Source organism: Gallinula chloropus (genome assembly GCF_964237585.1).
Source record: "Gallinula chloropus genome assembly, chromosome: 4".
Lineage (NCBI taxonomy): Eukaryota > Metazoa > Chordata > Aves > Gruiformes > Rallidae > Gallinula > Gallinula chloropus.
Genome location: NC_140088.1, coordinates 84,377,521 through 84,392,675, shown reverse-complemented (window position 1 = coordinate 84,392,675; position 15,155 = coordinate 84,377,521). Strand labels below are relative to the sequence as shown.

Genomic DNA, 15,155 nt, shown 5'->3' with positions numbered 1-15,155 from the left:
GACCCTTTGCCTGGCAGTGTTCTTAGTTCTGCTGAGCAAGGGTGAGGGCAGGGGTGAGTTTGATTAACACCTCCCATGGTGGGTGAGGTGTAGAGCTTTGCAGGTATTAATTAGTCTGTGGGGCACTGTCAGCAGCAGCTGCATAGATTTTCTTTAAAGAGATTTGTTAGTTTTGAGCAAGAAATGGTGTCCAGGTTGAAAGAGTTCTTTAGGCTACCAAGAAATCAGAGTTACTAGAAAATACAGGAGTCCTTCCAAGTGGTGTCTGTATCAGCCAGTTTAGCTGACTGATTGAAAGCCCCATTGCTGTGAAAACCTGATAATCCCCAGGGAAGGAACTGATGATTTTAAGATCCATAACCTCAGGAAAAGGCTTTCATAGATATATTTCTCCTATAAATTGACAAGCAGATGGGGCAATGAGGGAGTGAAATCGCAGGAGGAACTGAACAGTCTGGAAAAGAAGCTGTTAAATCTCTCATTAGGAATAGGAGTTAAAGACTGTCCCCTCTCCTCCTCCCCACATCCCTGAAACCTTATAACTTGGATTTATGGATAGTTTTGTCTTTTCCAAGTACTAATCAGTGTCAGTAACACATACCTTCTTATCTCTGAAGGACTATTCTTAAAGACAGTAGATTTTTTCGCTATTTGCACACGGCTGTGATAATGAGTGGAACCATGCTGGTGTTTGGAGGAAACACACACAATGACACCTCCATGAGCCACGGAGCAAAGTGCTTTTCTTCAGATTTCATGGCTTACGATATCGGTAAGTTCTTGCAGAAATAATGATGTGAAAAACAAAATTCTTGGATATTCAGAGGGAGCTGAGTTCAGGAAGAGACTGATTTACATGCTGGGTATATTATACCCAATGCTAGTAAGCATACTGCAGATGAATGTGTAATCAGGAGAGGCTCATTTAGCTTGCTACACATTACCGAGCAAATGAGGTGGTGCAGTGATTTCTGGGCAAATACGGCAGCAGCTATTTGGTCACCGGTTTATTATACCCAACCTTGGGCATTACAAATTATTTCTTAAGCAGGAAGCATATTGTTCTACCATCTCAGCCATAAAGCTACCCTGAGAGTGGGTTTAATCTATGATTTATCAAAAACGCAGGCTGTTAGGCTAGTTACAAGCACTGGCCACTGCTGAAGCTCAACTTGTACGTTGTATACTCTTGTTTTGATTGCAAGCTGGCTGACTTGTTTGGCTGTGCTCTTTGTAATATCAGTTTCTTTCTGTGTAGGCTTTAATAGCATAAATACCCCCATAAGCACTGTTTAACGATAAGGCCAAAGGATTAGGCTTTATTTGGTGGATTTGGTTTGAACAGCCAGAAGAGGGCAGCATTTATTTGTGAATTTGAAGTCCAGAGACCATGAATTGAAGAAGAAAAAAAAGAAATTACATAAAAGAAGGTGCATGCACATCCCAGCAATTCACGCTCATGGAAAACACCATTCTGTACTCAAATCACATTCTGCCTTCAGAATTCCTTACATGTGGGCTCTCGTGATTTGATTCTCTGAAATAATCACATAAACCTGAATTCTCAGAGCGACTGTCCGCTGAGATGTCACTCTTGGTTTGTGGAAGGAATATGCAAGCAAATGGATTACTTTCAGCAGCAGGATTTGGTGTCATTGGGACATTTTCTGCATTTTACAGGGATTGTTTTCTTCTGCTTCCTGGGATTTCAACTCCTATCCCTGTTGAATTTTTTTTATGCTCCTAACTAGCATAATTTTGAGGTATTTTCCTTGAAGAATGTTTTTAAACTTTGAGAGCAATAGTGATTTTTCTTCCTGCATTTTTCAGTCTTTGACCCATTGAACTATTAGATGTTAAATACAAATCAGATTCGTTTGGCAAAACAGGTCAATTGTGATGTTCATTTTGATTCAGTGTAGCTAACTGGCAGGTTCTTGTTACATGAAATAAGCATTGTAGTTGGCTTGCCCAGTCCTTACCAGTTTTACATGGAGAATTAGAGCTTGCACTGATTGTGCTTCATGCTGGTCCTCTTGCCTATCCTCATTCCTTAGGGTTTGGGTTTGTTGGGGCTTTTTTTCAGAAAAAAACATGCCTATTCCATCTTTAGTATTCACATTCTCATGTGTTTGTTACCTATCCCTTGATGCTCCCAACACTCAAGCTACCCAGGAGAAAACCAAGCAGTGAGGAGAAGCGTTACTGAATGCCTTCAGAGGAGAGGCTTACCAATTGCTGCCTTAGTGTGCTATAAAATTAGGGAGTAACTGGCTGATCTTTTTATTTTTACCTTCTTGTTGAGGAAAGTAGTGTCTTAGCGATCGTAGTGGAGAAAACTGAAATTAAAATGCTTCAGAAACAGGTCTTTGGTATTTCTGTTTTCTGCAGTAACTAGTTTTATTTATCTCATAATTTCCTTCTGGTTTTCTCTCAAGTTTCTACATGACCAGACACATGCAGTGAGCATTGTGAGGACATACTATCTTATCTTTCTTCTCTTTTTTTTCCCTTTTTCTTGTTTTTTTAAGGGTTTTTTTTCCTGTATAGGATGCAAAGAGATGTCAGTGAGATGTGCACTGAGATCCTCTGAAGGTTTAGCGGATTAGGTAGATCTGAGAGTGCATTAATGCTTCTTAGCCTTTTATCCTCCACTTGACCAGGTTGAGGCTTATTCAGTCCAGACTGTCCAAGTAATGCCCAGTTTTGGAAGGTTTCAGGATAACAGCCCAGCAGTCCATGTGTACGCGCGTTTCTTATTGCTTCCCAGGAAAACCTTTGGGGTGTGTTGACGTTCAGGTCGAGTGAGCACTTGGGTAGGGCAGTCTTGCAGTATTTTTCCTACATTCTGAACGCTGCAATGACTGGTTGGCTTTTCTTTTTCCTTAAAATTGGTCTCTGTGGCTTCTGTGGAAGTTTCCTGCTCTGCAGCAGTTTTGTTTCTGGATGGGGAATGCCTCTTTTAATCCCCTGCTGCCTCCTGTCAGCAGTTCATTGCAGCGAAGGAGCCCAGCGAGAGCTGCAGCCCTTCCATCGCTATGGGTTCATCTCCAGCAGTGAGAAGGCAAGGGTTGTGCTTTCTGAAGGGTCACCTCCCTTGCTTCTGGGATGTGTCTCCAACAAGAATAGAAACTTCACAGGCAGGTTGTCTCAAAATGCAGCTAACTGTGGTTTAAGTAACTACTCTTTTTAGTTTCTAAAGAAGTTTTAACTTTCTGGGTTTGGTTTTTTTTTAACTCAGCAGGAAATATTCATGTGAAGCCATACTCCTATAATGATCTTTCTCCCCACAGGAGAAAAACTAAACCCCTTCTATTTACTCTATCAAAAATTCAGTGCTAATGACAAACATAGAAAAAAACTGGATGTTTTCATAGCATATGTGTTACATTTAAATACTATATTTAACAAATCCTGTGTGTTGTAAGTTTTAGGCTTGGCTTAACTCCTAAGTCAGGAAGGAGAGGATTCTTTGTAGTTTCAGAATCGTTAATTTTTTCCAATACTTGGTCTTCAATTAAAGATGGGAAAGAAGCTTAGAAAGCAAAACATTCCAGGCCTTCTATTAATCTAGCAAAATATGTTTCTTGGCCTCACATAACTCACAACTTGCTGGGTAAAGAATTGCAAATTGCTGCACAATTTTGTTGAAGTCTCCTGTTAGAAATTGGAACCATGCATGCTTGTCTCAGGAGTGATGCTGGGCTAGGTTGAATTCTTTGAAAATTGAGCAAACTTTGTTTAAAAATAAACTTCCAAATGATGATTTATCGAAGTATTAAATCTGTCCAACAGGGTCCTGTGGTTTTTATTTATCAGCACTCTTGAACGAAGGTTTCTATGGGAGCAGGGGTTGGGATTGCTTGTGGTACCCAACAATTCTCCAGTTGCATTTGGTAAAACAATTAATAAGGTTTCTTTTCTTTTCTTTGCCCTCCCTGTTTATCTACGAAGCAGTTTGGGTTTGTGGACTTGGCTTTTTCAGAGGCTCAGTCCATGACACAACAGTTGTATCTTGCATTAAAGAATCATCAAGTATATTCAAGGGCTCTTGTAGATCTTTACAGTAGATTGACTTTTCCCTCCTGACTGCTGAAGTTGCATCTAGCAGCATTACCCCCAAGGTGATCACGTTCCCTTTACAAAGTTGAAGTGATAGGAACTGGACTGACTTTTCCTGGCATTTTTCCTTATGCTCAGTGGGATGTATGTTTCTCAGGTTGTTGGGTTGATTTTTTTTTTTTTCATGCTGCCTAAAGGAAGAAATTACCTGAGAAACAGAGTAAAAAATGAAGCAGAACTTATAAATGTTATGCTAATAGAAAGAGATGGAATAATCTCACATTATATTAAAAGAGAAAAACAACCACAAATCCTTAAGCTACGATGAGTGAAAAATATTTTTAAAAATGTGGATATCTACCCTCTAGGAATGTAATAGCAATGAAAAGAAAAAAGAAGATAAGTCTCTGTTCTCAGTGATACTGGTTTGGGGCAAAACTGCAAATAATTCACATATAAACAGATAAAACCTGAACTTGTTAAGCAGTGAAAAATTCCACTGGTAAAGCAGCTCAAGCCACCACCATTTAATTACACGTGATTGCCAAAAACCTAATAGCCCCTTCAACACAGTGCCCTGAAACTTCCCTTTTTCATGAACTGTTTAGATGATAGAGCCATGGCATCCTTCCTTTCCCTTCTTGTCATACCATGGCAGCTGGGGCACAGACTAAGTCTGTGATGTTGCAAGAAGAAGGTAATGCAGCATGTTTGAGGAGTCCTGGCTCACTCAAGACTTGCATTTTGGTGGGGAATGGAATGGTCTCTCTGTAGCTGTTACAGTACTTTGGGATCTTTCAGGAAGAAATGGGCCCAGTAAGTAGAGTCATTAATTATATTGAGAACTTATACTAAAATGAGCTTTCCTTGATCCTAGCGTGCGATCGATGGTCTGTTCTTCCTCGCCCGGGTCTCCATCATGATGTCAACAGGTTTGGACATTCTGCCGTGCTCTACAACAGGTAAAGCTTCAAACAGGCTGGGGGGTGTTGGTGTTTCTCATACCTCAGAGAACTTGTACACCTCTGTGTGTTGGCGTATGTGTTTGTTGGTATGTGGAGATCAGCAACCCTGACACCAGCGATTTGAGGATCTGGTGCAAACCTCTTCAGGGTTTCAGATCTTCACTCTTGTCTTTAGTTATCCACCTGTTCCTGTCAGCCCTTCTTCACTAGAATAAACCATTTTGCCTCACCCAGTTCTTATTTCTACTTATTATTCTTACTTTTATAAATGTTTTTGATTTGTAATTTCATTTATTTAATGTTTCTATTTCTTACTTAGCTGCACTGACAGCTTTTCTCTGCAAATCGTACTTTCTCTCATGGTTTCTAAACTTGTCCATGTTTCAGTATACACAGAGCTGTGTGGCTCTTCTTTAACATTCACATGATGCACACTATTTAGATGAAATCATTGGTGAGTTTTCTTCTGTTAAGTATGATACCAACATAATAATATCCACGCTCCCAGGTGAACATCTCTTATTTTATGTCAGTCTGCAGAACTCCGTTTGAGAAGTGGTATTTCCTCAGAGTTTTTTGTTCTGGTTGCTTTATCCTTGGAGGATGTTTTCTTTAAATCAGTAACATTATTTAAAAGCTCAGTTTAAGCCAGGCAGATAACTGTCACTGCCTTGAAAAGGAAGGTGTGCTTTCTAGATACTCTTCTTGTCTCTAAAATATCATGTGCTATTTGTTCCAGTGTACTGAATACCAACTATGCCGTGTCTCCCATGAAGGACAATTAAGCCAATGTTTTAATTCTTTCCTAAACTAGGATGGAAATCATATTAAAAATACTCTTCAACCAAAACTTCTATACAGTTGCTTTGACTCCTCTTCACTGTCATATTAAATGTACATTTGCAAACGTGGATGCACAGGCGGTTTTTTAGGTAGCTAATGCAATTGGATGTTTTGCCTGCAGCAGTTGTGCTACTAAAGAAGGTTTAAAAACCACCTTTCTTCTCCCTCCTACCATTCCCAAACAAAAATAATATGGATAGGGGTGTTTTTTTGTTGTGTTTTTTTGAGTTGACACACTGACTCTTCCCTCAGTTGCTAACAGCCATGAAAAGAACTGTGGGTTTGTCACAGCAGCGTAGGAAAATGTGACAACGCTGAATTGTTTTGTCACAGTTTCTGAACACCGGTTTAACAGTGTGATACCATGTCCCTGATTTTTAGCCTTCCCACTGCTCTTGCCACCCTTCTTTACAGGAGGATCCCACGTTTCTGCAACATTTCATGTATGGTCATGTTGATTGGGTGTCACCCAGAGTTTTCTCTGAAGGGGAAGGTCGATCCATGACCTGAACACGTATCTGTAGAGAGTCTCTGACTTCTCTGAAGCAGTGGAACTTGACTGACCTTCTCTTTAGTGCCATCCTTAACCAGGAGCTATTTGTTTGGATTTATACATGCTGGGATGTAATAAAACACCTCGTTCGCACCTTGAATCACACTGACTCACAGCAGTGCATGTTCTGTAAACACACACACAAATACTTATCGTTTTCCTTACGTTTGTCTAGCACCATGTATGTATTTGGGGGCTTCAACAGCCTTCTCCTGAGTGACATACTGAAGTACACACCCGAGAGATGTGAAGCTTTTGACAACGAAACAGCGTGCTTGCGAGCAGGTCCTGGCGTCAGGTGCGTGTGGGCCACCACCCCTCCACGCTGCGTCCCCTGGGAAATGGCCACAGTAGAGCAGCAGCAGAAGGTCTTTGAAGACTGCCCTCCCAAACCAGGTATGGGTTACATTCTTTCAGTTTCCCTTTCCAAAAGGCATGAAGGGGCTTTTCCTTTCCCAGATTCTATCTTGCATTAGTTGTACAGCGCTACCGGCTCGAGTTTAAGATTGGGGGTTGTACTTGTGCGTGCACACATGCCCTGGAAGACCTTCCTCTTGCTGCAGAGATGTGGAGATGTTTCCATCTCTCACACCCTCTAAAGCTGCTCATTTCTTTTTTCTACAGTACTGCTTGTCCTTACTTTCTTGCCCTAAACAGCTATCATCAGTCAGGAATCAGGCCTGGACCATTGCTCTGTAGATGTTTGTCCCAAGAACCGACTTTGTGATAGCCAGCAATTTGCTGACAAGCATCACAGGGCATGGGAGGGGTGGATCTGGGTCTTGTGGTGTTATAAGGTGCTCTTCAAAAGAGGCAGCAGGAATAGTGTTTTAAGAAAAGTTACTTTTCCTTTATGGTATTGTATGGATAGAGCACAGAAAAAGAACGTTTGTTTTAAGGTCTGATTCCTGTGTTCTCCCTTAGGATAATTTTTAAGCAACTTCTCAACATACTATCCTGATGCATTCGTTGCTTTGAATTGAATTACTTGAACCTTGATTCTGTAATAGGTGGCAGCCTTTAATTATTGCAGAGAAATTGATGTAAAGAGACATTGCTTTGATGGGCTCTCAATGTACAATAAATTTTCACAGAACACAGGCGATAAGCAATTGGAAAGATGAAGTACAAAGTTCAAGCATTGCACGAAAACACTCCATGTAATTGAAGGCCAGGCTTGCAGCAAAACAGGAGGTGTCCTTGTGAAGTGTCCTTTGGCATCATTTGTGTGGGCATTGACTGAACATGTATGCCTGCTCTCAGTTCATGCACTTCCATGTCTTGGTGCATTTTCTGGTGGTGTGTTTTACAGGTCCTCGAGCACTAAAAATGATTGATGCTGCAAATAAATGCAATTTTCTATCAGCTCCATCACATGAAAGTACCTGATTTACTAAATAGTCGATAATGGAAAAATCTACAGGCACTACTGTTTGGTTATATCTTTTACTATATATAATCAAGTTCTTAGAGCTCTGTCAGGAAATGCCTGTTTTTGGTCATGCAGGTTTTTTTCTTTAATAGTTGTAGACAATGAAAAATGTGATCAGATTACAGACTGCTATAGCTGTACAGCAAATACAAACAACTGTCAGTGGTGCACCGACCAGTGTGTCTCAATGCATAACAACTGCACGGAGGAACAGGTACAGTGTGTCTCTTTTGTACTTCTGAGTTTAAAGTAAGCCTTTGAAACGGTGAATGGCCAGGTGCCTTCAGCTCTCAATATTATGACCCCTGGTTTTGTGTTATTCCCAGGGGATGTCTAACTCTAAACTCATAACATTGTCAACTCACAGACTGTGTTAGGTTGGCAGGGACCTTTAAAGGCTATCTTGTCCAACCTTTAGGTCAGATTGCTCAGAGCTTCATGAAGCCTGACCTTGAATGTCTCCAGGGATGGGGCCTACACCACCTCTTTGGGCAGCCTGTGCCAGTGTCTCACTGCCCTCACAGTGAAGAACTTCTCCCTAATGTCTAATCTAAACTTCCCCTGCTCCAGTTTAAATCCACTGCTCCTCGTCATGTCACTACCTGCCCTTACAAATAGTCCTTCCCCAGCTTTACTGCAGGTCCCTTCAGCTACTGGAAGGGGCTCTAAGTTCTCCCCTGAGTCTTCTCTTCTCCAGGCTGAACCACCCCAACTGTCTCTGCATGTCTTTGTAGGAGAGGTGCTTCAGCCCTTGGATCGTGAAAATGCTTCACTTGTTTCTTTTTTCAAGTTGGTTCAAGAGTTTTCCATGGGACTGTTGTTTAAGTGAGGAGGAGGATGGCTGAGGGCAGGGGAAGAGGTGGCAGAGTTCTTCTCTAAGGCACATAGATGTTTGGGTTTGCCATCAAGAGAGTCTTCCCTAGAAAAAGAAACCTAACCCTTTTATAAAATCTCTGGTAAGGAAGATGTATCAAGTGGTGGCTTGGGGAAATATCATGAGCACACAGTGCAGGTTATGTCCAGCATCACAGCTTTTGGATATGTGGGTTGCTTTGGAGGTCTGCTTGAGGAAAAAGCCTCATCTGTGCCCATTTATTTTAGGTTCCTATTACTCTATATGACAATTGTCCTAAGGATAACCCTGCCTATTACTGTAACAAAAGGACAAGTTGTAAAAGCTGTGCCATGGATCAGAACTGTCAGTGGGAACCTAGGAATCAGGAGTGCATTGCTTTGCCAGGTAGGTATTGGTTGTGTTTCTGTAAGGAAAATGCAAATTGACAAAGTCCAAAAGCTGCTTTTTTTTTTCCCCTTAACCCATTGTCTGTGATCTTTTAGTGCAAGCCTGGAGTAAATAATGTGTAATCATACTCGCTTCTGTATGACACTTTATTTCTAGTAAATTCAGAAAGTCTGATGGAATATTTTTCAGTCCCAGTTGTCTGAAGAGGAGTATGGTCATTTGTATAATTATTAGGCTGTATTTCATCTCTCTGTTTTCATTTGATAAAAGCAGTACTGTTGATATAATAGGCTTCTGCAGGATACTAGATTTAATAATGCATGCTATTTAATTTTAGAAACTAGAATTGTGCAAAACCATAATGGCACATACTGGATGAATTAGGCAAATAACACCTAAAGTATATAAGGAAAATTCTCTTTAATATTAAAGTGATTCCAGTGGGATCTCATAGGAGATGATTATTGGTCCCCCTGTAGTAACCTGGGTTTTTTTTTTTTCCAATGACTGGGAGAGAAATAAAGCATCTTCAGTGACTGACATTTACAGTTAATAAAATCTAGAGAAAGGGGGAAAAAACAACACAGGCTGAAGCTTTAAACAGGCATGGAAAGCCTTCCCCTGGTCACTCTGGTAGGTCTGGCATTTGCTAGTCTGAAAGAGTGAAAAAGTGAGGAGACTTCAGAGAAAATCCACAACAGCAAGAAAAACATCTTTAACAAGACAGACAGAGCTTGGTCTGCTTAATTTGTTTTATGATTGTATATGTAAAAAGTAGGATGATCATATTTGTAAAAAAACCCCATCAGAAAACCAGATACTTGTGAGCTTTTCAGTCTAGATAACCCCAAAGCAAGACTCCAGAGGTAGACATCAGCTCTACAGAAATTCACACTGGAATTCCCATCGGGCTTTTTTGTTGGGATAGGTATGAGTGGGGAAGTAACTCCCATGAGGTTTGAGGAGCTCTTCAGTGGTGGGCATGGCCTTGCTCAAGCTGAAAAAGGGATTAATCCCTTGGTGCTGTGGACAGGATTAGCACAGTATCCCTCTTCTTTCGAAAGTTATCCTGATAACTTTGAGTGAGCAAGAGGCTTTTAAGCCATCAGCAAAATACGTGTTTTCTTTCCTTCGCTCTTTCTTCTATAATGATTTTACTATTTGATGCTGTAGAAGTGCTTTGAGTACCTACTGCAGGTAAGTAAATGGTAATATGTAACGTTGGCTTCTCCAAACAGCTTTCCTTTTCCTCTGGTGTCACTGTACGTAAATACTTCTGAGCATGCTGAGAAGTCACGCTGATTTTGGATGGGGCAGTAGGTTTCACTCTGGTGAAGGAGCTCTTGCACTACTTTGAGCACTGGGAGGGCCACTTGCATCTCTGGTTTTTACTTTCTCTCCCTCCTCCCCAGAAAATATCTGTGGAACAAACTGGCATTTGGTTGGCAACTCCTGCTTGAGAATTACCAATACGAAGGAGAACTATGATCATGCCAAACTGTCCTGCAGATCCAACGGGGCTTTGCTGGCTTCCCTCACCACCCAGAAAAAGGTAGACTTTGTTCTCAAGGAGCTGCAGAAGATGCAGTCTTTGGTGAGTGTTTCTCTTTTATGTCCCTGGAGTAATTAAGGTCTGACTGTGGAAAGTCCTTGCTGGGGTATTGTAGGCTTTGTGCAGAGTAGACGTGGCTCTTTACTGAAAGGAACTGATTTTTCTTTTGAAATTCAACATACCCTATGGGTGCTTTTGAAGTGAAATTGTAGAGAATGTAAATGGGAGAGATAAATACAAACATACACGGTGCCTTAAAGGTGTCGCTTTCTGTAATGAAATCACACACACGTTTCTCTTGTGGGATACAGGGCTGCAGCAGGAGTCCTCCCGTGACTTGTACACAATATTTTATAAATAAAGGTCCCTCTGGGGCAGGGGAGGTGTTTAATGTAAAGCATTTAAAGTTATTTATTCTCCTCAGAAAAGCAGCTGTTTAGAATGTCAGCTCCTTACTCCGCAGAGCTGCTTGGTTTATTTGGAGTTATTTATGTTTGATTTAGTGGCAGGTGCTTTTCTGTCGGAGCCGCTGAGGAGTGACTTGGAATCTGTCCCTCTTCATGCATCAATAGAATAAATACATTTATTTCCCCCTGTCCCTGGCAGAAACACGGAGGTATTCAGGGCAGGTTGTGTAGGTGGTGCTAAAGCCCTAACAAAGACCGATGCTCTGTAGCTTTACTGAAATCCTGATTTCAGCTCCAGAGCTGCTGTGGCTTGATGGCACATCAGAGTAACTCCTCTCAGGTCCCAGAGGCCACTGAGGGCAGGGCTGGCAGGCAGGAAGAGTTTAACATCGGAAAAATGGGACTGGAGGCAGTAGCATTTCTAGAGGAGAACATCCTTCAGTGCTGAATAGAAATATTCCCCTGTTGAAATGAGAACATTCCCTGCTTTGATTCCCTTTGTCATTTTCAAGCGGCATTTCAACAATCACGGGGTTTTAGAGGGGATTCAATTCAGCAGAGAAAAGGTAAGGTGCAATTCAGACAAGGCTGTTTGTTAAATCTTTTTGTAAAGAGAGGAACCCAAGCCCAGGATACTGTAAAAGTAGGTGGTTCGAACAGCGCTGGGTGACTCTGGATATCCCAGAAGTAAAATGCAGTGTAAGTTTCTAGAGACACATCAGCTCTTTCCTAATAGTGTTTGAACCCTGCTGCTGGGGAGAAAAAAAGGGTTTTATTCATGGGGTTATTTTGTCTACAGTATCCCTAAAAAGCCAAACCTGTATTTGGTCCCTGAACTTGGGCTGTTCCATGGCACCGTGCTGGGTGCTGAGGAGGCTCTACTCTACAGTTACTTCTGTTTTAGTAAGCTGTGTATAGATGGTTTATAATAAGAAGAAACCACGTTGGTGTTGGCACGTAGTGCTGTGTAACCCTGCTGCTGTCGGAAGCTGTGGCTCTAAGGTTTAAGAGTGTGTAAAATCAGTTGGAAGTAGGTGTTGGTTATATATAGCAGCTGGGGAAGACGTATGGTCCAGAGCTTTCCTAGGACAGCTGTGCCACCCAAGCACTTTGATGGAGAAAAGATTTTTCACAGGAAAATAGCATATTGTACCAATAGTGCCTTTCCCTAAAATAAATTTGTGCCAGGAAATATATTGCCAGTAGAAGTAGTTGTGTTACAGGTTTGTCATATTGAGAATTTTATTGCCAGCGATACTAATTTAGATGTGACCCGCTCTGTCTCTCCACCCCTCCATATATACACACTCTTAAACAGCAGCAGTCTTCCAGCCAGACCGTAGAGTAGGTAGATTGTATCACTTAGATTGTGTAGAGAACTGCTGGTTTTCTTCCTTTCTTATGTCAAACTGTAGCTCCAGATTTTTTTATTCCTGTGTTAAACCATTTGTAGGAACCTGAAATATGTAAAGAGCAACGTGCACTAAATTTTGTAGTCAGCCAGTGTACGTTTGACTTGTTCTTCTCCTGGTTTAGATAGCTGGAAATGCAGTTTGAAATAAATAATAATAAAAAAAAACCCAAACAATTGGTGTTTCCTGAAGGATTTCTCTAGCTCTGTGGCATTTCATTCTGACAGCACTGAGAAATTAATGTTTCCCTTCCTACATTTTTTTGCAACACCTACCCTGGCAAAGTTGCTATGAGCATTCCACATGATGTCTATTTTCTTTTAATATTCAAGGTAATAAAACTGGCTATTCAACTGGCTCTTCAATCAGCCGTTTTCCTTTATTTCTAGCCCAAAACTTTGACTCCGTGGGTTGGACTGAGAAAAATCAACGTGTCGTATTGGTGCTGGGAAGACATGTCTCCCTTCACCAACACCCTCCTCCAGTGGCTCCCTGATGAACCAAGCGACGCTGGATTTTGTGGTTATTTAGCTGAGCCTTTCCAGCAGGGACTGAAGGCAGCAACGTGCATCAACGAGGTCAACGGCAGCGTCTGCGAAAGGCCAGGTAACGGCACCAAAGGTGTGAGTCTCGTGGGTGGACTGATAAGTGTTTCTATTTCCTAGAGAGTAAAGAGAATCCCATTCCTTACAGTTAAAACCTGCTGCATCAGGACTTTCCCAATGTAAAATTCTTCAGTAAAAGTGTGTCTTGTATTTCACCCAGGAATTGGAGATGTTTAAAAACAGCTCTACGTTCGCGCTGTTAACTGCAAAATATTTGAAGTACGTTATAGTTTAATTATTTCTCTCTAAATTGCATACCTGAATGTGACATTTAGGTTAATTATGGTATGGAGCCATCTCCTGTTTGAAAAAAAATAAAACAATAAAAGCTACATCCAGCTCCCCTTTCTCCCTTCTCCTTGCTCTGTAGCCAGAGGAGGATTTTATCAAAGTTTGAAATTAATTAGGCAAGACACTTTGGAGATATAAGAACTTTGAAAAAGAAGCTATTTGCTTTTGGGAAAAGTCTAGCTTTGTTGGAACTGCATATCTTTTAAAGTGGCTCACTCTGTTAACTCTCCATTATAGCTGATTATTTCTGAATACCAATTAGTGCTTTTTTAAGTTTTAAGAAAGTTGGCTGATTACATGAAATTTCCAAGTAAGCTGCAGCACTTGAACTCATTCTTTGTAGAAGAGCAGGATGCAGATTGTGAATGTGGAACCTGGAGTCAACATTCTGTGTATTTTAGCTTGCAGCACTTTGGATTGGTTTGACTTAAGTTTTATGGTCTGAGAACATTTGCTTGAAACAGATGATAAAGCACTGGCTCACACCAGAAACTCCCCAGTTAGTTCTGCTTTCAATACAATTTCGTGTGTGGAACTGATCCAGTAACTTAAAACACATCCCAGCGTGCTCACGTTAAACATGGGGGTTTGCTCCCCACGCTTGGGTTGGGAGAGTAGCTGAGGAACAGCTCAACAGACCTGTGCAGAGCTACAGACCATGTTCATCACATCATTTTAAGGTGACCAGAAGACAATTCAAAGCATTAATGCTCATGGTGGATACGTAATAAAAGAAATGAGTTTGCAACACTTACTCATATTCATGGTGGTGTAAGGTATCCTCAGCTCCATCCAGCATCACCACACCACAGAAGAAGTTTGTTTCAGGTCTGTGATATCGAAGTATTTTTTCAGCCTGAATAGCAGGCAGGGCCTTTTATCTTCTGTCTCAGGGCCTCATTCTTGGTTTTTTTTTAATTAGAAAAAAAATTTTTACTGAAAGAGTTGTCAGGGCCTGGAACAGGCTGCCCAGGGAGGGGGCTGAGTCACCTTCCCTGGATGTGTTTAAAGAAAGGGTAGATGAGGTACTAGGGGATATGGTTTAGCTTAGGATGGGAATGGTTGGACTTGATGATCTTAAAGGTCTCTTCCAACCTTGTGATTCTGTATCCATCTGGGAAGAAAGCTGACTCCTGTCCTCCCACCCACAGCTAACCACAGCGCCAAGCAGTGCCGCACGCCCTGTGCCCTGCGGACGATGTGCGGGGAGTGCACGAGCGGCAGCTCCGAATGCATGTGGTGCAGCAACATGAAGCAGTGTGTGGACTCGAACGCTTACGTGGCCTCTTTCCCCTATGGGCAGTGCATGGAGTGGTACACCATGAGTAGCTGTCCACGTGAGTAATCCCCTTTGTGTCTCGGTGGGTGTTTGCTGATATTTGCCAGCAGAAGTCATCAAACTCTGCACATCGGTCATAAGGTCCAGGGATTGTCCAAAATTTCATGAGATTAACTTCTTGTTTGTGTCTCTTTTATTCACACATGGAACCCTGCAACTTAATACTAGACTATCAAATCCCAATTAGGGCTTACACATCTCTTTCATTATGAAGTATTGTCCACGTATAGTCCACAGTAGGAACTTCTAGCTTATTGTAACGAAGTTGTTTCCTTTTTTCCCTCCTTTTAGATAGACACGATCAAACTGCAAAAGATCTGTGGTGCTTTGAAATACTACTTTCTGTTTTCACATTGGAAGGAAATAGTCTAGAAGTTAAAGTGATTGAATAGTTTTAGAAATTATTTTTATTTTTGTTAAATTTTTTAGGAGCTGAGTGTGGGCAGGGGAG

At 41.4% G+C, this 15,155-nt stretch overlaps 1 protein-coding gene across 1 annotated transcript in view; it reads left to right on the top strand.

The window, feature by feature from the left end:
- ATRN (attractin) overlaps nucleotides 1-15,155 on the top strand; it is a 153,841-nt gene that overhangs the window by 62,239 nt on the left and 76,447 nt on the right. Inside the window, exons 10-17 of the mRNA XM_084263364.1 lie at nucleotides 618-772; nucleotides 4,940-5,024; nucleotides 6,599-6,819; nucleotides 7,948-8,069; nucleotides 8,957-9,095; nucleotides 10,511-10,692; nucleotides 12,859-13,075; nucleotides 14,517-14,702. Coding sequence (XP_084119490.1) covers nucleotides 618-772; nucleotides 4,940-5,024; nucleotides 6,599-6,819; nucleotides 7,948-8,069; nucleotides 8,957-9,095; nucleotides 10,511-10,692; nucleotides 12,859-13,075; nucleotides 14,517-14,702 — 1,307 coding nt within the window. The remainder of the gene's footprint in view (nucleotides 1-617; nucleotides 773-4,939; nucleotides 5,025-6,598; nucleotides 6,820-7,947; nucleotides 8,070-8,956; nucleotides 9,096-10,510; nucleotides 10,693-12,858; nucleotides 13,076-14,516; nucleotides 14,703-15,155) is intronic.